This window comes from Alligator sinensis, unplaced genomic scaffold (assembly GCF_000455745.1).
Source record: "Alligator sinensis unplaced genomic scaffold, ASM45574v1 scaffold535_1, whole genome shotgun sequence".
NCBI lineage: Eukaryota > Metazoa > Chordata > Crocodylia > Alligatoridae > Alligator > Alligator sinensis.
In genome coordinates, this window is record NW_005842157.1 from 1,958,313 (window position 1) to 1,985,104 (window position 26,792).

Sequence of the window (26,792 nt, forward strand, 5' to 3'; positions counted from 1 at the left end):
TGGCCAAGTGGGACTTACCTGCTGGGGAGGTGCACTCCCCACAATTTTTTCTCCCTCAATCTGCCCCCTCTCTTCGCCTACCCACAGACTTACCTGCTGGGCGGGGGAAAGTGGAGGGGGCAGCGGTGACAGCGATGCACAGTAGATCTTGGGTTGTTTTTAAATGTCAAAGGTGATCTCCTACTTAAAAAGGCTGGAGACCACTGGTCTAAAGTTTTTTTTTTTAACATTCTGTCAATCTACAGGTGAAACAGGGAGACTAATACAAAATAACAAACAAGAGAGACTAAAATAACTGGTAATTGTGCTTTCAGGTGATGTCGGAGGTCTTTATTGAGATATAGCACAGATACACTTCTATAATAAACCTTTTCACTTTTATACAATAGTTTAAAAAAAAAAAAAAAAAGGCTTGCTACAGTGAACAGATAATTTAGTAAATCAGAACCCAAAACTTAAATGCATTAAAATAAATAAATAACCTAATATTTAAAAGTAACTGTACAATATGAAAATATAACAAATACATAAACATTATAATCTAATTTTTTTGTAGAAATAAAAAAAACTGCAATTCTGCATTACATAAACAGTGCAAGAAAAAAAAATTAAATAAGCTTCTGGACTGGGAAGTTAAGTGATTTTAAAATTATCATGCAGACAGCATTTTAAAGCCATGCTGTTGTCTATAATAAGTGTTAAATGGTGTCATTTTTCTTTGAGAGATTGGGTAGCCATTATGCTCACTGTGACAATGCTGCCAAATCTACTTTTCTACAGTACATCATACAGAGGTATTCTGTTGCATTCAAAAAGTGAAACATTACATTTCAAGAGCAAAACCTACATTTTGTTTTCAACACGTTTCTGTTTTACTACATGATTTTGTTTCCATAGGCTTACATTTCCCCCCGCTTAGATGAAAAGCAAAACACATTCTATTATGGACTATAATCAAGAAGCAGTTACTGCCCACTCACCTTTAAAAGTTCATAATTATATTATAAAAATCAATGTTGAAGTTGTGGAGACAAAAAAAGTCAGACCTTTTCCTGCCAAGTGATGCATACAACAGAAGTGTGAAAACAATAGAAGTAAAATTTTCATCTTCTATGTTTATGTGGCTCTAGTTTCAATATATATTGACTTGATTAAGGTGTAGTTCAATTACGTTTCTCTATAAAATAGTCATTGAGGCAAAGACCAAGGAATGCAATTAATACTAAACTGTAAACACATCATTCATATTACTTTGAGTGCACATCAACAACATAGGAGCTCTTCCAATAGACTTTGGCAACAAGACTACAATAGGTCACAGCAGCATGAGTTCACATGGAAGACTGAAAGCACTGCAAAATAATACTAAAAACACCAAGACCTCCTAGCAATCAGAAATTCTGTGACAACTGCCTCTTCTGGCTAAGACACACTTCTGGTCAACTGCTGCTCTTTGAATGCCTAAGTTGTTTGCTTGTTTTAAATAAAGTCTAGTAGTCTTACGTCTCTGTGCTTTATCTGCATAGGTTGCCATTAGCTGCACTCTAACCATTGTAAGTCCAAAGGGTTACAGTTCTGTCTGCAGATGATGATAAGAAGGAAAGATCTTGCGTATGCCACCTGCACTGAATCACTTTGTCTTTGTGTTCCCCTATCACCATAATAGGAAGCTGCTTGGTAAGGTCCCCTAAAAGGATAGAAAGGATAAAAATCATTATCTGTTTAAATGCTTACAAAAAAAGTTTTCTTGGAAATAGCCTACACATGTATTTAGTTTGCTGAACAGAATGCAACCTCATTGGATGGAACATTAAAAGGTATTCACAGAAATAACAAACCCTTCTATTTACATAAGTACCCCATTTTTTCCACATATAGCACACTCGGAACAGAAATATACACACCCTATCTTTGGAAGGCACCAAAAAGGAAAATGATCTCACCGTGGAGTATGGGTAAGCACCTGAGGTTTGGGGTCTCCTAGTCTGACCCCATGCCCTAGGGCCCCGACTGGGCATACTGGGGCTGCATGCTGAAACCGACCCAGCATGTCAGATTTGGCTGTGGATTGACATAATGCACCGGCCTAGTGGGTGATGCCAGGGTCAGCTGACCAGGGGTCTCCTCCAAAAGTCTGGAGATCTGGCTGCAAGGGAACAGTGGCAGAGCTGCAATGGCTCCCAAAGCTGTCAGATCTCTGGATCCCTGGGGAGCTGCATTTCTCACATATAACATGGACCCAAATTTCCTACAGCCGATTAGGTGGACGAAGCAGGGCTGGAAAACATGCATCTTTCATGTGATAAAATATGGTATATTTGTGTTCGAAATAATGATTACCATTCATATTCTATAATCTATAGCAGGGATCTAAAACTCTTTCAACCTCATGGGCTAAATGAAGGGTGAGGAGCTGGTCTGTGAGCTGGATCTGACCCACAGACCAGCCTACAACATGGAGAGGCAATTTGATGCACGCACCATGTGGCCCACACCCTGGAGCAGCCTCATGTATTTTGTGCAGCATGTGCACTGGTTCCAACCCCATGCACTGTATGCAGCATGACCTGAACCAGGACACAAGCTGCACAGGGCCCTCATGCCAGACTGGCCCCACATGCTGTATATGGCATATAGAGCCAGTCTGTGGGTCTAATTCAGATCCAGCTCTGCATGTCACATGCAACATGCACTGGTCCCAGCCCCATGCACTGTGTTCAGCAGTGCACCAGGGCGCATGCAGGGTGCATCCATGTGGGGTGCCCACAACAGGCAGGTCCTGCATGCTGCATCTGACATGTGGAGCCAGTCTATGGCCCTGATCCAGGCCAGCCCTAGATCCAGCATGCAGGGCCAAACCAGCACAGGCACGACATACAGTGCTTGCCCTAGACTGGCCTTGTGTTGCCTTAGCAGCACATACTCAGGCTCTTGTGTCATATGCAGCCCTCGCCAGATGGACTCCACATATCATGTGTGCAGAGCCAGGGCTAGTGCATGCTGCATGCCACACGCTGGTTGTTCCCACAGGCAGCACTGCAGGCTGGATGATAAAAGATCTGGCCCACAGAGCTCTGTTACAGATCAGGGTTGTCAATTAGTATTTTTGATGAGTTAGCATTTATATTGTGCCTAGAAGCCAGACTGAGGCTCACTGCAGCATTCCAGATGCAAATCAATCAATCAATCAATCATCTACTCACTCCAAGTATAAAATACTAATTCATACAAATTTTTCAGTACTATTAAAAATAAGCAGTTCATTAAAACAAGACAAATTCCCTAATCTCTTCTTTCCTTTTTCCCTATTCTCAAAAACAACTTAAATCTGAATTTTGTTGTGTGGGTCTAAATTTTCTCACTGCCTGAAACTTTGGTTCAGTCAGGCAGTAGCAGTGATTTCCCTTATTGCACTTAAAGACACTTAACCAGATTTAGTCGAAAGGCTATAGTCATTCACAATTAAATAGAATCTGTCTGAGAGTTGATGAGACTCACAGGTGGGTATATTCCGAAACGTTTTAGCAGATCTCAGTAATACTTCCTCAGGAACTAGTCTCTATAGATCCAAAATTTCTTACAAGCCTCCAACAGTAAAAAACACAAAAACAAACCATGCTTCATTACTTAATTTTAATATACATCATAGCGGATGGGTTACCTTGCAAGTCCGTCACCTTTATTTTCATATCATAAGATCCTGTGAGCAAATAATGAGCCCCAGGAGAGAAGCGAACAGAACGAACATCACTGGAATGAGGGTGATAGCTCTGTACCATTCGTCCTCCTCTAATATCATATAACATACAGCTGGAATCCTCTTGCCCAGTAGCAAGGAGACGGCCACTAGGATCAACAGCTACTGATGCTACAGCACTGCCTAAAAGAAAAAACATTCTATGTATTAGATTAATGCAGACTTGATGAGATGTTCTACATTCCTTTGGAGTCTAGAAATATTTGAAATGCCTGTAATAAAAAAAGTATTTTTGGTAGGCATCTTGGTGGGGTCACCTGACTCTAGCTGTTTTTCCTGCCTAGTGCAGTGGGGCTGGATCCAATGATCTTGCAAGGTCCCTTCCAGCCCCTTACAATCTATGAACTTCCCATTTAAAAAAAAAAAAAAAATGAATTTATTACAGTGCCTACCTCCTTGTAGAGGGGCCAAGCAGTAGTGACAAAGTTACAGCCAGGCAGGGATAAGCCTGATCCTGCACTTGTCTCTTCTTCCTCCTCATGGCAACTCTCAAAAGATCTAGCAGCACCCCAGTTGAGAATCATGGGTCTAAAGCTGTGGTTATCAACCAGTTGATCTCGATCCACCGGTAGATCTCAGAGCCCCTTGGAGTCAATCTGAGGCTGGAGTGGGGGGCTGTGCGCCTGTGTGCATGCACAGGCGCACCCAGCCCAGCAGGTCAGATCATGGGGGAGGGAAGGGGCGGGGGCTAGATTGAGGCGGTGGGGGGCAATACCTTAGAGGCAGGAGCAGGGGTAAGTTCAGTGGGGCCCTGGCCAAGTGGGACTTACCTGCTGGGGAGGTGCACTCCCCACAATTTTTTCTCCCTCAATCTGCCCCCTCTCTTCGCCTACCCACAGACTTACCTGCTGGGCGGGGGAAAGTGGAGGGGGCAGCGGTGACAGCGATGCACAGTAGATCTTGGGTTGTTTTTAAATGTCAAAGGTGATCTCCTACTTAAAAAGGCTGGAGACCACTGGTCTAAAGTTTTTTTTTTTAACATTCTGTCAATCTACAGGTGAAACAGGGAGACTAATACAAAATAACAAACAAGAGAGACTAAAATAACTGGTAATTGTGCTTTCAGGTGATGTCGGAGGTCTTTATTGAGATATAGCACAGATACACTTCTATAATAAACCTTTTCACTTTTATACAATAGTTTAAAAAAAAAAAAAAAAAAAGGCTTGCTACAGTGAACAGATAATTTAGTAAATCAGAACCCAAAACTTAAATGCATTAAAATAAATAAATAACCTAATATTTAAAAGTAACTGTACAATATGAAAATATAACAAATACATAAACATTATAATCTAATTTTTTTGTAGAAATAAAAAAAACTGCAATTCTGCATTACATAAACAGTGCAAGAAAAAAAAATTAAATAAGCTTCTGGACTGGGAAGTTAAGTGATTTTAAAATTATCATGCAGACAGCATTTTAAAGCCATGCTGTTGTCTATAATAAGTGTTAAATGGTGTCATTTTTCTTTGAGAGATTGGGTAGCCATTATGCTCACTGTGACAATGCTGCCAAATCTACTTTTCTACAGTACATCATACAGAGGTATTCTGTTGCATTCAAAAAGTGAAACATTACATTTCAAGAGCAAAACCTACATTTTGTTTTCAACACGTTTCTGTTTTACTACATGATTTTGTTTCCATAGGCTTACATTTCCCCCCGCTTAGATGAAAAGCAAAACACATTCTATTATGGACTATAATCAAGAAGCAGTTACTGCCCACTCACCTTTAAAAGTTCATAATTATATTATAAAAATCAATGTTGAAGTTGTGGAGACAAAAAAAGTCAGACCTTTTCCTGCCAAGTGATGCATACAACAGAAGTGTGAAAACAATAGAAGTAAAATTTTCATCTTCTATGTTTATGTGGCTCTAGTTTCAATATATATTGACTTGATTAAGGTGTAGTTCAATTACGTTTCTCTATAAAATAGTCATTGAGGCAAAGACCAAGGAATGCAATTAATACTAAACTGTAAACACATCATTCATATTACTTTGAGTGCACATCAACAACATAGGAGCTCTTCCAATAGACTTTGGCAACAAGACTACAATAGGTCACAGCAGCATGAGTTCACATGGAAGACTGAAAGCACTGCAAAATAATACTAAAAACACCAAGACCTCCTAGCAATCAGAAATTCTGTGACAACTGCCTCTTCTGGCTAAGACACACTTCTGGTCAACTGCTGCTCTTTGAATGCCTAAGTTGTTTGCTTGTTTTAAATAAAGTCTAGTAGTCTTACGTCTCTGTGCTTTATCTGCATAGGTTGCCATTAGCTGCACTCTAACCATTGTAAGTCCAAAGGGTTACAGTTCTGTCTGCAGATGATGATAAGAAGGAAAGATCTTGCGTATGCCACCTGCACTGAATCACTTTGTCTTTGTGTTCCCCTATCACCATAATAGGAAGCTGCTTGGTAAGGTCCCCTAAAAGGATAGAAAGGATAAAAATCATTATCTGTTTAAATGCTTACAAAAAAAGTTTTCTTGGAAATAGCCTACACATGTATTTAGTTTGCTGAACAGAATGCAACCTCATTGGATGGAACATTAAAAGGTATTCACAGAAATAACAAACCCTTCTATTTACATAAGTACCCCATTTTTTCCACATATAGCACACTCGGAACAGAAATATACACACCCTATCTTTGGAAGGCACCAAAAAGGAAAATGATCTCACCGTGGAGTATGGGTAAGCACCTGAGGTTTGGGGTCTCCTAGTCTGACCCCATGCCCTAGGGCCCCGACTGGGCATACTGGGGCTGCATGCTGAAACCGACCCAGCATGTCAGATTTGGCTGTGGATTGACATAATGCACCGGCCTAGTGGGTGATGCCAGGGTCAGCTGACCAGGGGTCTCCTCCAAAAGTCTGGAGATCTGGCTGCAAGGGAACAGTGGCAGAGCTGCAATGGCTCCCAAAGCTGTCAGATCTCTGGATCCCTGGGGAGCTGCATTTCTCACATATAACATGGACCCAAATTTCCTACAGCCGATTAGGTGGACGAAGCAGGGCTGGAAAACATGCATCTTTCATGTGATAAAATATGGTATATTTGTGTTCGAAATAATGATTACCATTCATATTCTATAATCTATAGCAGGGATCTAAAACTCTTTCAACCTCATGGGCTAAATGAAGGGTGAGGAGCTGGTCTGTGAGCTGGATCTGACCCACAGACCAGCCTACAACATGGAGAGGCAATTTGATGCACGCACCATGTGGCCCACACCCTGGAGCAGCCTCATGTATTTTGTGCAGCATGTGCACTGGTTCCAACCCCATGCACTGTATGCAGCATGACCTGAACCAGGACACAAGCTGCACAGGGCCCTCATGCCAGACTGGCCCCACATGCTGTATATGGCATATAGAGCCAGTCTGTGGGTCTAATTCAGATCCAGCTCTGCATGTCACATGCAACATGCACTGGTCCCAGCCCCATGCACTGTGTTCAGCAGTGCACCAGGGCGCATGCAGGGTGCATCCATGTGGGGTGCCCACAACAGGCAGGTCCTGCATGCTGCATCTGACATGTGGAGCCAGTCTATGGCCCTGATCCAGGCCAGCCCTAGATCCAGCATGCAGGGCCAAACCAGCACAGGCACGACATACAGTGCTTGCCCTAGACTGGCCTTGTGTTGCCTTAGCAGCACATACTCAGGCTCTTGTGTCATATGCAGCCCTCGCCAGATGGACTCCACATATCATGTGTGCAGAGCCAGGGCTAGTGCATGCTGCATGCCACACGCTGGTTGTTCCCACAGGCAGCACTGCAGGCTGGATGATAAAAGATCTGGCCCACAGAGCTCTGTTACAGATCAGGGTTGTCAATTAGTATTTTTGATGAGTTAGCATTTATATTGTGCCTAGAAGCCAGACTGAGGCTCACTGCAGCATTCCAGATGCAAATCAATCAATCAATCAATCATCTACTCACTCCAAGTATAAAATACTAATTCATACAAATTTTTCAGTACTATTAAAAATAAGCAGTTCATTAAAACAAGACAAATTCCCTAATCTCTTCTTTCCTTTTTCCCTATTCTCAAAAACAACTTAAATCTGAATTTTGTTGTGTGGGTCTAAATTTTCTCACTGCCTGAAACTTTGGTTCAGTCAGGCAGTAGCAGTGATTTCCCTTATTGCACTTAAAGACACTTAACCAGATTTAGTCGAAAGGCTATAGTCATTCACAATTAAATAGAATCTGTCTGAGAGTTGATGAGACTCACAGGTGGGTATATTCCGAAACGTTTTAGCAGATCTCAGTAATACTTCCTCAGGAACTAGTCTCTATAGATCCAAAATTTCTTACAAGCCTCCAACAGTAAAAAACACAAAAACAAACCATGCTTCATTACTTAATTTTAATATACATCATAGCGGATGGGTTACCTTGCAAGTCCGTCACCTTTATTTTCATATCATAAGATCCTGTGAGCAAATAATGAGCCCCAGGAGAGAAGCGAACAGAACGAACATCACTGGAATGAGGGTGATAGCTCTGTACCATTCGTCCTCCTCTAATATCATATAACATACAGCTGGAATCCTCTTGCCCAGTAGCAAGGAGACGGCCACTAGGATCAACAGCTACTGATGCTACAGCACTGCCTAAAAGAAAAAACATTCTATGTATTAGATTAATGCAGACTTGATGAGATGTTCTACATTCCTTTGGAGTCTAGAAATATTTGAAATGCCTGTAATAAAAAAAGTATTTTTGGTAGTTGTAGTAACAAAGAAAATGACATTAAAACCAAGTCTTATTACTTAAATTTTGTCTGACTTGTAATACATAAGCCAAGTACAGACATTTGGGAAGGTTAAGTTGGGTTCAAAATGGCTGCCCAATTTAAAACTTAGCTTGTCCCCATACCGACCTTACATTTACAGACCCAGTCTCAATGACCAGCAAACAGTCTAAACCTGTAACTGTACAGAAGTTCCATGCACATGAACTGATCTAAAAATTGCAGAACCTGGTGTAAGATAAGCCTGGATTTATGCAGTATCAGACTTATTTGATTTAGTCAAACTGGAACAAGGAACTTCTGTACACTTTCCCTGTGCAGCTGCAAGGCTGGGAAAAGCCAGCTACTATAGCCCCAGCCCCAGGGCTGCTCTTTTCATTGCCCCCTCCCACTCCCGACTGGGCTATTTTTTGTCCCCCACTCCCCAGCCCTGACCAGCCAGCCCCCTCAACCCCCGTCCCACAAGCCACCCCAGGTGCAGCTGCTTTTAATCAGCATTCGCTGCTGCCAGAGACAAGCAACTAAGTCCTGGTGGGGAGAAGCAATGGGAGGGATGGGGGTGTAGGTTCACTGTGGGGATGGGGGAAGAAACGACCTTGCAGGTCACGCCTCTCCTTCCACCCCACCTGTAGGTTGTGTCCCGCTATGGGAAGTGCCTGTCTCCCATCCCTGGCAAATCCCCAATCTCCTCCAGCCTGCTGGATCCCCAACCCCCTGGCTAGCCCCCCCATCCTGACTTGCCTGTTATAAGGCAGCCATTTTGAATCAATTTAACCTTCCCCTAACACCCCCGAATATCTGTACTTAGCCATATTAGCTTATTATGAAGTGATAACAAAACTACAGTTAAAGCTGCAATCAGAATTTTTCCAAGACTGTGACTACTTGTTTCACTACAGAAAAAGAAATAGTTAAAAAAATCCAAAAGAATGTAGGAGGGATTTTATTTTCCTACACAGCTAGAACTCAATGTGCAAAGTGTTCAAAAATATTTCAGTGACAGAGATTGTTTTGGGAACCAGTATTCCTCACAACAGTGAACAGTTGTGTTTACTCCATTAATACAGAGACAGTGACATTCTTCCAAAAACTACAAATTTGAAAGTTTAGGTATAAACTAAATTTTGGCAAGTATCAACTATATTTCTGTAATTATTTCAAAGTAAAGGTTAAAAAAACCTTAAAAAACCCATAACATTCAAAATCCTAAACACCCCTCCTATTCCCTCCACCTCTGTCAGCATTAAATTAGTTTCAATTTTATGTTTAAGATAGGAAATTCATTTTCTGTTTTAAAACACCGAAGGTTATGGTGCTTTATAGATAATTTTTGAGGTAAGGAGTCAGAAAGAAAAACATAACCAAGGTTTGAATGGATATGCTGAAGGTACAGTCTTTTTGAAAATGAGCATGTGGGGGTAGAGAAGCAAGGGGAGGCTTGAACAAGTCAATAGTCACCATTTTATAATGCAAGATTCCTGTTTTACTACCTGCTAATGACATGAACCATCTTTAAAATATAGAAGCGTGCAAGACAACAGCACAACTTACCAGTTCCATGAAATGTTGTTCCAACAACACGCACACAACTTGGTACTCTTAGATCCCAGAATCTTACGGTCTTGTCTTGGGATCCAGATGCAATCATCCACCCACTCCAAGTATAAAGTGCTAAAATATGACCTGCATACAAGAATCCTTTTCACTTCACTGGTAAGAATCAAAATTTAAAGACCGATAAACTTTTTTTCACACACAATTCTGAATGCGGTTGCATTTGGAGATTAAATAGTAGCATCAATGCTACACAGTTAGGAGTGTGTTAAATATTCCATTTCAAAAAGAAAAACAGAACAGAATGTTAGGATAGTGTTCCGATTCTCTTCAGAGAGCAAATCTATCAGCAGATATCCATAAGTTTCTATTTATTACCAGTTATTCAACCTTTAGTAAGTATCTGGGTGAGGCCACAAGTGCCTTATTGGAATACCTTCCTTTTAATTGTTAGCCTGAAAAACAAACACAGCCTCCCTGCTCAGTTAGGGCTTAAAGAAGCCATTTGCAAAGTAGGGGTTATAGGACTTGCATGGGACTTAAAGCCCAATTAAATTTTTTTAAAAGCCCCAAACAAACAAAAAACCTCTAAAACACACCTCAGGCTCACGTTGGAAAAGGGGTCATATATGAAAAAAAAAAAGAGACTGGGAACCACTGGTTTAAAGTAAAGTAGATGAGTCTTGTGCTCCAGACACTTTGTGTAATGTAATACTGTAGACAGCCAGAACTGCTGCTAGTAGGAAAGGCATTTTTTATTACAAATACTGTATTTCCTCATATACAAGCACACACCCTTTCCCCACCTCAAAAAACCAGCTGTTGGAAATTGGAGTGCAGTCTATATACCAATGAGAAAGCAAAGGCTGCACATGATTCACAGGGAGAACAAGAAGTAGACTTGGGTTTCTAGCTGCTGATATTCAGTTACTTACTGCAGGGAAAGATCCTTTTTCTTCATTCTGTCTTTCAAAAACAAGGCACACAACTTATGGTGCATGTTGAATGTGAGAAGAAATATAGTATAGCACAGGTCAGACAATAGAGATATAAAAAAAAGCAACAGTAACAAACATACCAGTATGGCCACTCAAAGCATGAAGTCCTTGTCCTCGCTGACAGTCGGTTGTATAAATATTACAGTCCCCTGCTCCAGCACTTATCAGAATAGCACCACCACTTTCTGGTCCTTCCATGAAAGCGAGATCCCGGATTGTCCCATCGTGCATACTGAACTCCAAGTCTGGACCTAAAATAAATTTAAACAAAACCAGGAAAACACTGAAATACACTTTAAATATAAATTAGTTTTGTAATAATTTAAGCGGTTACTCTGACAGTACGGAACGGAGCTAGGATAAAGAGAAACTGGCATCCAAAGCCAAAGGAATGGAGTCCAGGGCTGACTAGATGAGAGAAATGGGACTCTGATGAAGCAAAATTTGGAGAGAAAAGGGGAGTTGGAACAGAGATGGAACCAGGATAGGTTGGAAGGAATGGGGCAGAAAGGGTCCAGTTTTGGGGGAAATAAGGCAGAAGAGTCTATATCCACTACAGCAGGCTTCTTTACAGATTTTGCAATGAATCTCAAGATTCAAGTCTCATACTTTTTTAGTGTCTTATAAGCATCTGTGAAAAGCATCTCATACTCCACGCAGAACTGCACTAGACAGAGATGACAATATATTCCTGCTATTAATTACTCTTAGCTCAAGTGACAAGGGCCTGTGCAATGGATCTAAAGGTTGCACCAATGCAGATTAGCAGTCTGTTAACATTCAAATTGCTATGTAGCAAAACTTGTTTTTACAGTTTGCACTTTAAAAGCTAGGAAATTATACCTATAAAAAAGATGCAGTCAAGCACAAAAAAAAAATATCAGTATTAATATAGCTTGTACAATCTTAATTCCATCCTTTGTGTTGTTTTCCATTAGGCTGTCTTTAAAAAGGAAAGAAAAAGAAAGAAAATAGGATAGGAAGGGACTTAGTTTACATTTCTGCTCCAAGACAAGATCAACTGCATTTAATTTACTTCTGACAATTGTCTGATCTGTTCTAAAAGTCTCTAGTGAAGGAGATTCCACAAGCTCCTTAGGTTATCTATTCTACTGATCAACTATTCTTACAGATAAGATGTTTTTGCTTATGCCTAATCTTTCCTACACTTTAATCCCTTTACTTCTCATTTTACCTCCAGTGAATATGGTGAAAAATGTATTACTTTCCTCTTTAAAGCAACCTTTAGATATTTGAATATTTGTCTACCTTCAGTTCTCTCTCTGTACTACACAAGTCCATTTCCCCTCCAGTTATTATTTCTAGGTTACATTTGCTACATCTTTGATTAATTTTCTTAGCCTGTATCTTTCTTAAAATGCACTACCCAAAACTGAACAAATTACTCCAGGCAATGCCTTGCCACTGCTGAGTAGAGTAAAAGGATTATTTCATACAGCTTACAAATGACACTGGGATTTACATATCCCGTGGTTTGCTTTTTTCACAACAGCTGAGATTGGAAGGTAAAACAAACAAGGCAGATGATTGCAAAAGAAAGGACAGTCTCATCATCTGGGCAATTAGATAACTGAATTCCATCCCCGACTCCTACAACATTCCTACACACGACTTAAATTTGCTGTTACACACAGTCACTAATTTGGTGTTCCTCCTTTGAGGTGCCTCACTTGAAGCTGTTGAGAGCTCCAACTGAAATCAATGGGAGAAGCATTTTGAATATATGAAGGGATATGTAATACTTCTTCTGGGAACCTTGGATTGTAAGCACCCTAAACAGAGCACCCACAATTACTGAATAGTTTTGACCTGAATCATCAAGCCTGTTTGCCACTTGTAAAATGGGGATAATAGCCACTCACATGACAGGAATCCTCAGGGTCTTGAGGAAAAGAAGGAAGGAGAGCTGCAGAATAAGGACCCTGGACTTCAGAAAGACAGACTTCAACTCACTCAGGGAACTCATGAGCAGGATCCTCTGGGAGGCCAGTCTGAGGGGGAAGAGAGTCCAGGAGAACTGGTTGTACTATTAAAGAAACCTTACTAAGGGGTGTAAAATGAACCATCCCAACAGGCAGGAAGACTAGCAAGTATGGCGGAAGACCAGCTTGGCTTAGCAGGGAGCTCTTCAAATGAGCTAAAGCATAAATTGGAAGCTTACAAATGAAAGCTTGGACAACTGCTAGGGAGGAGCATAAGCATACTTATTGGGCATGCAGGGATGAAATCAGGTAAACCAAAGCACAACTGAAGTTGCAGCTAGCCAGGGACATGAAGGGTAACAAGAAGGGTTTCTACAAGTATGTCAGCCACAAGAGGAAGATCAGGGAAAGTGCGGGTCCCTTACTGAATGGGGGAAGCAACACATAATAGTGACAGATGATGCAGGAGAGAATCAATGCCTTTTTCACCTCAGACTTCACAGGCAAGGTCAGCACCCAGACTACTGCACCTGGCAGCGCAGTTTGGGGAAAGAGGCGAGCAAACAGTGGCAAAAGAACAGATTAGGGACTATTTAGGAAAGCTGGATGTGTACAGGTCCACAGAGCTGGACATGATGCAAACAGGGGTGCTGAGGGAGTTGGCTGATCTTGCTGGCCATTATTTTTTTAAAACTCATGGCAATTGGAAGAGGACCTGGATGATTGGAACAAGGCAAAAGCAGTGCCCATCTTTAAGAACAGGAAGAAGGAGAATCCAGGGACCAAACACACCAGGCAGCCTCACCGCATTCCCTGGAAAAATCATGGAGCAAGTCATCAAGGAATTAATTTCTAAGCACTTGGAAGAGAAGGTGACTAGGAACAGTCAGCATGGATTCACCAAGACAAGTCATTCCTGACCAACCTGATGGCCTTCTATGATGAGATGACTGGCTCTGTGGATGTGGGAAGAGCAGTGCACATGATACACCTTGAATTTAGCAAGGCTTTTGATATGGTCTCACAACGTTCTTGCAGGCAAGCTAAGGAAGTACAGGCTGGATGGATGTACTGTAAGGTGGATAGAAAACTGGCTGTATCATTGGGCTCAAAGGGTGGTGAACAATGGCTTGATGTCTAGTTGACAGCTGGTATCAAGTCGAGTGTCCCAGATACTGGTCCTGGAGCCAGTTTTCTTCAAAACTTAACCAATAATCTGGAAGATGGCATAGAGTGCACCCTCAGCAAGTTTTCAGATGACACCAACCTGCATGGAGTAGTAGATATGCTGGAGGGGAGGACTAGGATTGAGAGAGTCCTAGACAAACCAAAAGAAATCTCATGAGATTCATTAAGGACAAGTGAAAGTATTTCACTTAGGATGGAACAATCCCATACACCAGTACAGGCTGGGGACTGACTGGTTAAGCAGAAGCTCTGCAGAGAAGGATTTGGGGGTTACAGTGGACAGTTAGATGAATATGATCCAACAGCGCACCCTTGTTGTGAAGAAGGCTACCAGCATACTGGGCTGCATTAGTAGGAGCATTGCTAGGAGATCAATGGAAATGATTCTTTCCCCTCCCTGTATTTGGCACTGGTGAGGCCATATGTGGAGTACTGTGTCCAGTTTTGGGCCCCCCACTACAGAAAGGATGTGGACAAGTTGGAGAAAGTCCAGTGGAGGGCAACAAAAATGATTAGGGGGCTGGGGCACATGAGTTGAGTAGGGATCCTGGTTTTCTCTTTAAACCCCCCCCCCAAACCCCCACAAATTCTCTGATTAACGCCCCCCCCCCAAAAAAAATCCATGTTTTTCTATGATTAAAATGAAGTGCCACTATCTCTATCCATCAGTTGAATAGAATATTTTACTGATATATTTACAATTTTAAAGTAATTTGGAAGCCTTCCAGTGCCTTTACCACTGTAATAAAATAGATTACAAATACCTATACATTTTGGCATTTGATTTGGGGGTTTATTTTTTTTAATCATGGAAGGAAAAAAAATAAAATAAAATAAAAAAAAATCAGAACTTCCTCTGCCCACTTCACTCACCAGGATGCAGGTCCAGCTGCAGCTGTCCCACCCTACTGCTTTGTGGTGCTGAGAAGCCCTGATATGCAAGTGCCCTACCCATGTCATTGCCCTTAACTTGCAAGCCACAGTCCCCCAGCCCTGCTGGTGCCCCTCACTCCCCACCCACCCACAGCCCCCCCAGGCCCCAAACCTTCCAGAGGGGGCCCCCAACTGCCAGGGCTACAGGGTCAGGGACTCGGGTCTGCAGCTTTCTGTTCCCCCCAGCAGTGCCAGAGCTCCAGCTGCCACCTGTGGGAGGCAGCTGCTGCTGCAGTGGAGTGGAGCCCAGAGCCTGACTCCCCCTCCCCCATGGGCAGCATGGCTGAAACAGAGCCTGGGGGCACAGATGAGGGCTATAGGTTATGGGCTTGGGCCTCCCTTCCCTGCTGCCCTTGTCTTGGGGGCCTCTGCAGCCCAACAAGTGGGAGCCAGCGCAGCAGGGAAAAGCGGAGCTGAGCAGGGAAACTTCCTGCCACCACCATGAGCCTTGTGCCACTATGGTAAGGTGATCCCTGCCCACCTGGCAGCAGTGAGGGGCTCATCTCCGCACCACTGCCCCCACTGCTGCCAGGTGGGTAGGGGGCGCCTCACCATGGTGGCACAAGGCTCATGGCAGCGGCCTTGAGCTTCCCTGGCTGGCCCCACTTTGCCCTGTCACTCCTGGCCCCACTTCGTCCTGCCTGCTAGGCTGTAGAGGTCCTGGGGGCAGGGCAGCAGGGTGGGAAGGCTTGAGCCTGCAGCTGCCTCCACCTGGTGCGCAAGTCTGGGGGGCATGTGCCCCCCATACCCTCCCCAGGAATGCACATAGTAGCAAGGTGCCAGCCCCTACCCCCCCAGATGAACTGCTTGCAGATCCGTCCTCCTCCCCAACCAGGCTCTGCGGCCATGCATTCCAGCCCTGAGCCCCAAACCCCATGCACTGCTCTGGCTAGGCAGCAGCTGCAGCCCTACCCAACTCCCTCCCTCTCCCTCACTATGGGAGCCTCAATCCCCCACCCCGCTCCCACCAGACTTACCTGTGGGAACTGCTCTCCAGGCTGCCAGGAGGCCATGTGCATGTGTACATGCACGTGGCACCTCCTGCCTAACCGCCCTCCTCCCTCTCCCCCCAGCCCCTTGCAGGGTGGAACTCTACCACTCTGCAAGGGAAAACACACTGTTTCCTGGGTTTTTCTCCTTAAAATGAGGAAGTCCAGGTTTTACTGTGTTTTTCCACAGTGAACAGAAAACCCAGATCCCTGGTTAAGGAGAGGCTGAGAAAACTGGGCTTATTTAGTCTGGAGAAGAGAAGACTTGGGGAGGATTTAATAGCAGTCTTCAACTACCTGAAAGGTGGTTCCAAAGAGGATGGAGCTGGATTGTTCTGTGGCAGAGATGACAGACCAAGAAGCAGTGGTCTCGAGATGCAGCAAGGGAAAAAAACTCTCTCACTAGGAGGGTAGTAAAATGCTGGAACAAATTACCCAGAGGGGTTGGAGGTTTTTAAGACCTGGCTAGACGATGCCTTGGCTGGGACGATCTAGTTGGGGATGGTCCTGTTTTGAGCAGGGGGTTAAACTAGATGACCTCCTGAGAGGTCCCTTCCAACCCTAATTTTATGATTCTATATAGACCAGGAATTGAAAAGTTGCACCAATCTGAAGTCCTCAACTAGCAGCATCCTAACTTCCTATTGGGAAGGGAATGACAGGGCTATGACAGGTTAGCTAGGAATAAGTTGATATGCTACTTCTTAGAAAAAAAGCAGTAAACAAAAGAAAAAAAGAGTAGCTTAGGATGGAAAGCCATAAATTTGGCTTGAAGACAGGGAGAGTCAACTTATAGCAGTTAACTGTAAAACTGAGGCTTTTGGGATTCAAATGAATAGGTTCCTCTTCCTAAACTCGGATGAGGAGGTAGGGGGAGGGAATGAAAAATGGGACTATGGAAGCAGAGCATATTAGCAAAGGCCTCTAGAAAGAGAGAGAGAGAGAGTAAAAGAGCTACTGATATATTGGTACTCTGCTTAAGCTTTATTAAAAAGAGCTAGAAATGACTCAAGAACGCCAGAATGTTCTATGGCAGAGCTGTTCAACTTCAAAGTGGCAAGCTCCCGTATCTCACAGGTTGCAGGCTCTGGGCCATACACTGGGCAGGCTGCAGAGGACCTCTTGTCATCTGTAGCCCTCCACACCACATAAGTGGTGCAAGGCCCTCCCCTGTCCACTGCCAGAACCATGCAAGTGAGCAACCCCCTCCCCAGCAATACTCCCCCCTATGCTGCTGCACAAGCTCCTCCCCTGTTGCTACCACCATGCAAGCAGATACCTCTCCCTGCTGCTGCCATTCAAGGAGGACAAGTCCCACCCAAGTTGCACTGCTGCCCATTCAGCAGAGCCAAACTCATCAAGTCTCCACCCACGCTATCCTATGCCAGAGATCCTGGCCCAGCTGCCACAGTAGCTAGGGTAATGGGGAGGAGCAGTGGATGGGCAGGAGCTCTTAAGCTCCCTCCTTGTGGGTTGGATGCAGTCCACAGGCCCCCATTTGGACAGTCCCGTTTCATGGTTTCTATGGTCAAAACATGGTATTTTGTTTCGCACACAACTCAAATGGTTCTGGCATTTGTCAGTAACACAGCCTTCCCAAATGACAATAAAAAGCTTTATACAAGTATACATAATACCCTACCTGTTGCATTACAAGTTTCTGCGTTAAAAGGTAGCACTTTAACATATTTATCATTTGAACCAGTAGCTAACAACTGTCCACAGGGACTCCATGCCACACAATAGATTGATCCTTTATGATGTTTGTTCCTTTTGAAACGAACTACTGGAGGTTTAGGAATGTTATAAGCACTGCAAAAAAAAATAAATAGAAGTTGACTATTTTCCTATTTAGTTGTAAATATAGAATGCATAACCTAAAAGGAAAGTAAATTAAGTTATTTAAATACAACATGAAACCGAAGTAGGCAAAAAAAAAAAATTAAAAAGTGGAACTCTTCTGAAGCACACTTGATGAACAGAGAGACTGATGTTCAAAGCTATATTTTTAATTTACTGCTGGGTTTAAAATTACATGCGTTTAAAACACTTTTAAAGGCACTGTTTCTCCTTAAAAGTTTGCAAACAGAAAATAATTTAAAGCCACAGAAAAAGAAATAAATTATGGTTATTAATGGAACCTCTAGAGCCATTACAAAAATAATGCCAAGTCATTAATATTTTAGTGAAACTACTAGAGCAAGATGCACTCAGGAAATTGGATCCCAGTTGAATGCACAGACAGGTTTGGTTTTTGTTTTTCAACAGACAACAGTAAGTTGAGATGACTAACGGGATTTCACTGCAATAGTGCAGCATTTTGTTACACTACATGGGATCTGTTCCCCAAACAAATACATTTTTCATCTCCTAAAACGTTAGGACTCTCATGTCATAAACTGCATCTGCAAGAGCTGCCTGCATTACTCATCAACATACACGTTTTAAAAAAAGACCAAATAAATTTGATTAAATAACAAAAGGCAGTCCATTTAGAAGCTAACATTTATACACATTAGAGAACAACAGTTCCAATGTCACATTTTTCACAGTTCAATTCCTTTCCACCAAAACCAAGAAACTTTAGAAAAATAATAAAAGCAGGCAAATATTTTTGACTTTAACCTTACTTTAAATATGTTTAATCCTCATTCTGGAAGACTGGGGAGTCTAATTTTTTATATCTGCCCCCTCTCCCCTCAGTCCATCACTCTTTCTCCAATATTTATACTACAGAAATATTTCCCAATGTGCCCCAAAACAGATTTGTAAAGCACAAGCTACTTAAATTACAAGTATTCTTTGTGTAAAAATATGCACACACAAAAAAGAACTGACACACAAAACATGGATGTCTGCTGGTACATCTGTAGGAGATCTGACAGATAAAACTGAGCTTTTACTAAAATGGCTTAATGTTATATTTTTTTCCCCCTCAAACTCTGAAATTAAAACAAAATCAGAGACCTCCTTTTCTAAACTTCCCCACCCCCTGACCCCATAGACACTTATGAATGCCCTTGACCTCAAAGACTACTCATTAAATCATTTGCATAAATGTTTGAAAGACTGAGGCCTAGGGTGGGTAAATAAATCAATATTCTTTCTTAGGCAGGATTGACAAAGTGAGCCACCACAGAATTTAAAGATAAATAATGCTTGAATGATGTTTTCTGTATAATGGTAACATTGTTTTTTTAGGTCATCTTTGAATAAGTTTTGAAAAAACATTGTAGATCTAGACAAAGTTACTGTTGCTTTCAGCCAGCTTCTTCAGTATAATTTCTTGCAGATGACTAATGTTCAGTACATTGATGCAAGAGAGAACTATAATTGTTTTTAGTTACATATTGCTTCCAAAACCTCTCTCACATTATTTCTTGTCTTCCTAAAAAAGTCAACATTTACTCACGGTTAGGGAATGAAAGAACCCCACCCCCCCCAACCAAAAAAAACCCTATTCCCTTTCCCCCGTTACGTTTTTTGGTTGCTTGGACATTAGGAGAAAAAAATAAAGCTTGTGGGAAATGAGTGGAAAATTTTACTAAACTTTTAAGTTTTAGTTCAGTAGGTAAGACAGCAGCATTTTCCAATAACAGCAACAAGTTAATAGGGCAAGAGAAGCAGAGGCCCATAGGAAACGTTACATTTATCATGCACTTAACACGTTAATCACACAAATTGTAACACAGCACACCTTCAGGGAATTTATGGCAGAACAAAATGGCAAACCAGCTATAAAGATGTTCCACATATAACATGGAACTTCTTCGTGGCTGGTTTGTATCCAACTTTAAAATGAATGTGTGGCACATGTCCTAGATCCAGGGCTGCCCCTGCCAATGATCAGGTGACTGTCAGGACTGGGCAGGGGGCAGCCCCAAAGAATGGGATACAGGTGCCTTGTGCTCAATCCTGGGGATCAGGAAGGTAGCAGTGCCAAGTCCTGGGCTACCTCTGTGAACTCTAGTAGGTGGCAACCCTGGATCCTAGATCTGGGACTCCAGGCTACCATCTGCCTGACCCTGTGGAAGCAGTCCAGGGTCCCATGCTCAGACACTGAAAGCCCTGCCACAGTGTAGACAGCAGAGGCTAGGGAGCTCCAAACCCCAGCTGCATGCACGAGCATTTACATGACTGAGACCCAAGGAATTTTATGCCCAGTACCAGAAATCATGTGCTTATGCTATGCGTGTTTGGCAAGGGGCCCCGAGTATCTTTCACTGCTAACAGATCATTTTAAAAACTTGTAATAGAAACTGGAAAAAGAAAAAAATAAGTATAAAAAAGTTTAAAGTACCAGATATCGGGATATTGGCAATGTATCTATGCTTTCTCAGTTTCTAAAAAAAAAAGCTAAATCTTAACTTCTAAACATATAAATTACAATTTCAACAGATTGCAGAAGTACTTTAAAATATTAGCTGATGGGAACAAGAGTCAGGGTGACCAAATATCACATTTACCCAAATATAAGACCACATCAAATTTAAGATGACACCCCAATAATTAGATTCTATATATGGAACCAAGATAAATTTGTTACAACTTTCCATGTATATAATCTAATTGATCAGAGGTTCATCTTAAATTAAATTCCCCCCACCACTTATTGGGGAAAGGACCACCAGAGGGCTATGTAGTTGGGGGGGGGGGAGGGGCAGCCAGCCCCCTTGCCCCCAGCACTTGTTCACCCTTCAGTCTGCCACCTACCACCTGTGCTCCATCCTGCAGCCTCTGCCCCTCCACCTGCTCCCTGCTTCCTACAGCCTCTGTTCCCCCCACTACTTACTGTTAGATGCAGTTGCAACTTCATTCCTTCCCAGGGTACAGAACACATGGAAGCTCTGGCCCCAGCCCAGCCATGAACCTAGTCATGGGGAATGAATGAAGCCATGTGTTTTTATTCGTTTGTTTTTTTTTTAATTTTCCCCCTGTTTCATGTAATCAAACATTTTGTATTATGAACTTTATTTTGTTGATGACATTTGAGGGAAAACAGAAAGTAAACATGAGTGCTGAGGGAATTCACTGATGGGATTGCAGAGCCACTGGCTGTCATCTTTGAAAACTCATGGCAATCAGGAGAGGTCCTGGATGACTAGAAAAGGGAAAAAATATAGTGCCCATAATTAAGAAGAGAAAAAGGATGATCCAGGGAACTCTAGGCCAGTCAGTCTCATCTCAGTTGCTGGAAAAGTCATAGATCAAGTCCTCAAGGAATTAATTTCTAAGCACTTGGAGCAGGTGATTAGGAACAGTCAGCATGGATTCACCAAAGGCAAGTCATACCTGACCAACCTAACTGTCTTTTATGATGAGATCATTGGCTGTGTGGATGCGGGGAGCCCAGTAGATGGGATATAAAACTTGACTTTAGCAAGGCTTTTGATACCGTCTACCACAACATTCTCACAGGCAAGCTAAGGAAATACAGGTTGGATGAATGGACTATAAGGTGGATAGAAAACTGGCTGTATCATTGGTCCTCAGAGGGTAGTAGTCAATGGCTCGATGTCTAGTTGGCAGCCTGTATCAAGTGGAATGCCCAAGGAGGTGGTCCTGGGGCTGGTTTTGTTTAATATCTTCATCAATGTTCTGGAAGATGGCACAGAGTACACCCTCAGGTGTTTGCAGATGACACCAAACGGGGTGGGGGGGAACAGATATCCTGGAGGGCAGATTTAGGATTCAGAGAGCTAGACAAATTGGAAGATTGGGTCAAAAGAAATTTCATGAGGTTCAATGAAGAGAAATGCAAAGACCTGACCTTAGAATGGAAGAATACCATGCACTGGTACAGGCTAGGGACTGACTGGCTAGGCAGCAGCTCTGCAGAAAGGGATCTGGGGGTTAGAATGGACAAGAAGCTGGATACGAGCGAACAGTGTGCCCTTCTGGCCAAGAAGGCTAACGGCATACTGTGCTGCATTGGTAGGAGTGTTGCCAGCAGATCAAGGGAAGTGATTATTCCCCTCTGTTCAGCACTGGTGAGGCCACATGTGGAGTACTTTGTCCAGTTTTGGGCCCCCAGTACAGAAAGGATGTGGACAAATTGGAGGAGAGTTCAGCAGAGGGCAATGAAAATGGTTAGGGGACTGGGGCACATGAGTTATGAGGACAGGTTGAGGGAACTGGGTTTAATTTAGTCTAGAGAAGAGAAGACTAAGAGGGGATATAATAGCAGCCTTCAACTACCCAAAGGGCGATTCCAAACAGGATGGAGCTAGACCAGGGGTGGGCAAAATTGTGGATCTGGCTGGCAGCCAGACTCCATTTCCCATCAGCCCCTGCCCATGTCACTGCAGCCAGTTTCCATGGAGACCCTGGGAACAGTGGGGCCATGACAGTGTGGGGCCAGGGTCTCCATGGAGATAAGCCCCAGCAGCACTGGCAGGGCATGCAGCTGGGCGGGGAGCTGCTCTGGGGCCAGGGCTGGGATCTCGCAGTAGTGACAGTGTGGTCCGGAGCTGGGGAAGAGCTGCGATTTGCTGCCTGCACACTTCTGTCCGGGGTGCATGGGCAGCAGAAGGCAGCTCTACCCCAGCTCTGGACCATGCCGTCACTGCCACAAGTTCCCGGCCCTGGAGCAGCTCCCCGCCCTGCCACACATCCTGCTGGGGCTGGTCTCCATGGAAACCCTGGCCCTGTGCTGTCATGGACCTGCTGCTCCTGGGGTCTCCATGGAAACTGGCAGCAGTGACATGGCTGGGATATGGAGTACATCACAAGCTCAATCCAGCCTGTGGGCTGGACTCTGAGTACAGCCTAGCTCTGGGGTGGGCAGTGGTAGCAGGAGACAGAACAAGGAGCAATGGTCTCAAGTTGCAGCAATGGAAGTTTAGGTTAGATATTAAGAAAAACTCTCTCACTAGGAGGGTAGTAAAAAAACACTGGAACAAGTTACCCAGAGTGATTTTCAAATTTCCATTCTAGGAGGTTTTTAAAACCCAGCTACACAAAGCCTTGGCTAGAATGATCTAGTTGGGGATGGTCATGCTCTGAGAAGGTGGTTAGACTAAATGATCTCCTGAGGTCCTTTCCAACCTTAATTTTCTATGATTCTATGACTCTTAAGCAAGCTGGTAAATTGTCCCAGAAGTATCAGAGGCAAAAATGCACAAAAAATGGCACTTACTACAAATAACTGAATCTATATCACTGGACCTGGTCCAGGAGCAGCAGATGTTACCAGAGTTACTCCTGGGCCAGGCTGGGGCCAGGGCAAGCACATACTTCATGCCCCAGGCTGAAGCAGGAACAGAGCTTGCTGGTTCCAGAGCAAGGGTAAGTGGCAAGTGGGGTAGGGGGCCCAAACCTATGGTACAGAGGCAGTGGGGTGCCAACACAAGGGGGAGCCCCCCAGTGCTTTCCTGGCTGCAGCTGGGGAGAAGTGTGGGGGGGAGCCAGGGAGCAGGAGACAGAAAAAACAGAAACAAATTTAAGATTGACCTTTCATTAATTAGACCCTATTACGAGGAAAATTATGGGGAAAAAATATAAAATTTGTTATGTAAAAAATCTAATTATTGGAAGGTTGTCTTAAGTTCAAGCTTGTCTTGGATTCAAGTGGTTAAGGCAAGTATTTTTTCTGACTATCTAACCCGAAAAAGAAAGTTTTGGCTGGCAGATTTAAGACAAACCAAAGAGGCTAGATGAACTGAGCCATAAGACCTCCTTCTGTGCCTATGGTTTAATGTTCTCAAATAATTTCTTTCACAACGCAACTGTGTTTGAGACACTAAGAAAAACAACACACAATTAGAAAAGTTGTGATACTTTTGGCAAAAGCAAGCAAAAAAACCCAACAAAACCTAGGTGTCATTTGTTTACAAATCCACAAAACGAACACTTAGACAGGCCTTCTTATATTGACTCTATGGTTGTTAGGTTCTTAAAAATACTAAAACATCTGGGTCAACAAGTTAACCAACTAGAGTATGAAAAATCTAAAGACATAAGCAGATCTGATACATCTACAATCATCATTCAATAATAAATGGCAAGTAGTGGAACAGGTGGGACTACAATATAGTAAGCAGCTACCATACATTTCTAATTACCTTGAGTCAATTACTTCTGGATAGGCACACACTCTCAGAGTTTTGGAATTTGAGCCAACAGCATACAAATTCCCACTTGGATGAAAAGCCACAGCTCTGACAGCTTGGGTATCTTCTAGAGTATTAATACAGACAAACTGCTTTTTTGATTTGTCCTCCTGTTGTGGAAAAAAGTGTAACAAACACAATAGTTTTAATAAAGTTTGTAATAGTTTATACATATCAAAGAGCCTGTCAATCTCCATTTTTTTAAATCCACTTGTATCCCAATGTCAAATTCAAATACAACGCTCACATGGTTTCTAAGGAAAATAACAGGTGATACACTTTGATTATTCGTAACACAGGAGTATAGAAACCAGAGTATTATGAAATCTGCAAAAGTTAAGTAGGGAAAAAGACTCCTAAAGTTATTCTATACCTACTTACATGGAAAATTAAAAGAATGATTTGACCTTATTATTTAGTATAGATCTCGAAGGCCTTTTAAAGTTTTATCATCTCGGGGCTAACCAACTTCTGAATAGCTGGTAGATGCACGGTGCAGGCTGTGGACCTGCAGACCACATGCTGTGTGGGCCAGCCCCCCTGAACAGATAGTCCAGCTCCACCCTTCTTCCCTCAAAGTACAAGTAGCTCAGCTCTCTCCTCCTCCCTGAAACACACAGCCCAGCTCCCACCCCCCATACATACACACAGAACAGCTCCATTCTCCTCCTGGCTACCCATCAGGCAGGCAGCACAAATGCACCACTAGGCACAGGTAACCTAGCTCCCTTTGCTGAGCATGAAGCACGTGCAGCCTGGAATCCTCTCCTGCCATGTGTGCAGCACAGGCTGCCTGGCTTCCTCCTGCTGCACTGCCCTACCTCCCCGAATGGAGGCAGGAACCAGAAGCTAGAGGAGGGAGAGAAAGCCTGGAGAACCTGGCTGCTGCTGCAAGAGTGGTAGGAAGGCTGGGAGCCCATGGGTTTCAAACAAGGATGGCTTTGTTTGAGCCATTAAAACAAATTGTATAGATTGTTGAAAACAGGAGTATTTCTATTTTTCCCACCCCTAGATTAGGCACCTGTGAATGGTCCAAACCATTACTGTATTCTACCAGATAGCACAATACATGTTAAAATCACTGATAAATAAGAGGCAAGAATACTTGTGGATAATATCTTTTTATTGGATGACCTGCGTGGTTGGGATAGGTATAAACAAGCTTTCAGGTATTACAATACCCGTCTTCAGGTACGGCAAAGTATCTGAGAAAGGGTACTGTGATATTCAAAACGCTTGTCTATGTTCATCCCAACCATGTAGGTCATCCAATAAAATATACTGTCTACAAGAACTCTTGCCTCTTGCATATTTCCTGGACCATCACAGCAACATCATCACTTCAACATGGATAACTGGAGAGTACATTAATACAGATAGTAAATTAAGGCCAAGGTGTGGCCACCTATTGGACACTATTTTTATCATTATTACAATTTCAATTTAGTGTTCTCTGCCAGGAGGATTACACCTCTATTCTATCATTTTGATTCTATGTGGGGGTAAAGCAGAGATTTTTAAGAATATACCTATTACAAAATTACTTCTGCATTGGTGAACTAGACTATCAGGATCAAAGTCTACAGGTCAGAACTCTGAACTAGAGAACAGGATAATGGAGATAAAAGAAATATGACTGTGTATATCAACAGTCACTTATTAGGGATGGGCATTTCCGTATTTAATTAGAGCGTTGGTTTGCAGTCAGTACAACTAGGAAACTGGAACCACCAAGCAGTCTCCTATTGTTTTCCCAAGCACGCCAGAAAGAAGAAGAAATCTTTAAGACCCAGACAATTATGTAACAGTTCCCTGATGGAAAAGGATGAAACAGATGCCAATATCCTAATTGTAACAGCAGTAGCAGAAATATAATAGTTATCTTAACATCTGGACTACGAGTCAATATCTGGTCATACTTAAGACTCTTACCATGGTATTTATTAGGGGTGCACCGATAGAGATTTTGGGGGCTGATATTCAAGGAGGCATATTGGCCTATACTGATCCGATTTCTGATACCAGCTGGAGGCAAGTGTAAGTCCAGTGTGGTGGAAGGGGAGGGGAGAAAGAAGGGGCGTGGTGAGGGGGGAGATCAATACCCCCCATGGTGAGGGAGGGGGCAGGGGCAGGCGCTGCCCAGGCGGGGTCGGGAGGACCAGAGCCATAGCTGGGGGGAAGCAGCTCCTGCCACTGCTTGTACCCTGGGAAGGCACCGGGGGGGGGGCGGGGGGGGGAAGCCGGCCAGACCTAAATTTCACCGGCGCTTCGCTCCCAGCACTGCTGCCGCCACCTGCTCCTCCAGCTCAACACCCCATCTCCACTGATGTGCCGGGAAGAGCCAGGGCTGTGGCTGGCAGCAGCGGCACTGGGAGCTGAGCTGCAGTGAAGTCTGGGGTGGATGCACCATCCTCCCAGAGCTGCCAGCACCTGCTCCAAGCCCAGCCCCCGCTGAGAAGAGCCCTGCGCAGCCCCAGCTGCAGTCTACCCCACCCTGCCCCATGCAGATCCAGGAGCACATGCCCACCACACCCTCCTAGGGTGC

General features: G+C 43.3%; 2 protein-coding genes across 3 annotated transcripts in view; both read right to left on the reverse strand.

Annotated features, from left to right (window-relative positions):
- Window positions 1-411: 411 nt before the first annotated feature.
- LOC102373070 (WD repeat-containing protein 47-like) lies at window positions 412-3,902 on the reverse strand. The gene is made up of 2 exons (XM_014520824.2): window positions 3,662-3,902; window positions 412-1,687 (listed from the first exon to the last, which is right to left on the reverse strand). Exons 1-2 carry the CDS (start codon window positions 3,894-3,896, stop codon window positions 1,545-1,547), a joined length of 378 nt encoding a protein of 125 aa, XP_014376310.1. The 5' UTR covers window positions 3,897-3,902; the 3' UTR covers window positions 412-1,544.
- Window positions 3,903-4,922: 1,020 nt separating this feature from the next.
- The window catches only part of LOC102371223 (WD repeat-containing protein 47), a 52,407-nt gene continuing 30,537 nt past the window's right edge, over window positions 4,923-26,792 (reverse strand). Inside the window, exons 9-14 of one of the 2 annotated variants that reach the window (XM_006025656.3) lie at window positions 24,200-24,357; window positions 17,779-17,948; window positions 11,164-11,334; window positions 10,083-10,214; window positions 8,173-8,391; window positions 4,923-6,198 (exon numbers count right to left, since the gene is read on the reverse strand). In XM_006025656.3, coding sequence (XP_006025718.1) covers window positions 6,056-6,198; window positions 8,173-8,391; window positions 10,083-10,214; window positions 11,164-11,334; window positions 17,779-17,948; window positions 24,200-24,357 — 993 coding nt within the window. In that variant the 3' untranslated portion in view covers window positions 4,923-6,055. The remainder of the gene's footprint in view (window positions 6,199-8,172; window positions 8,392-10,082; window positions 10,215-11,163; window positions 11,335-17,778; window positions 17,949-24,199; window positions 24,358-26,792) is intronic. The other variant, XM_025206491.1, reaches the window with a different exon arrangement.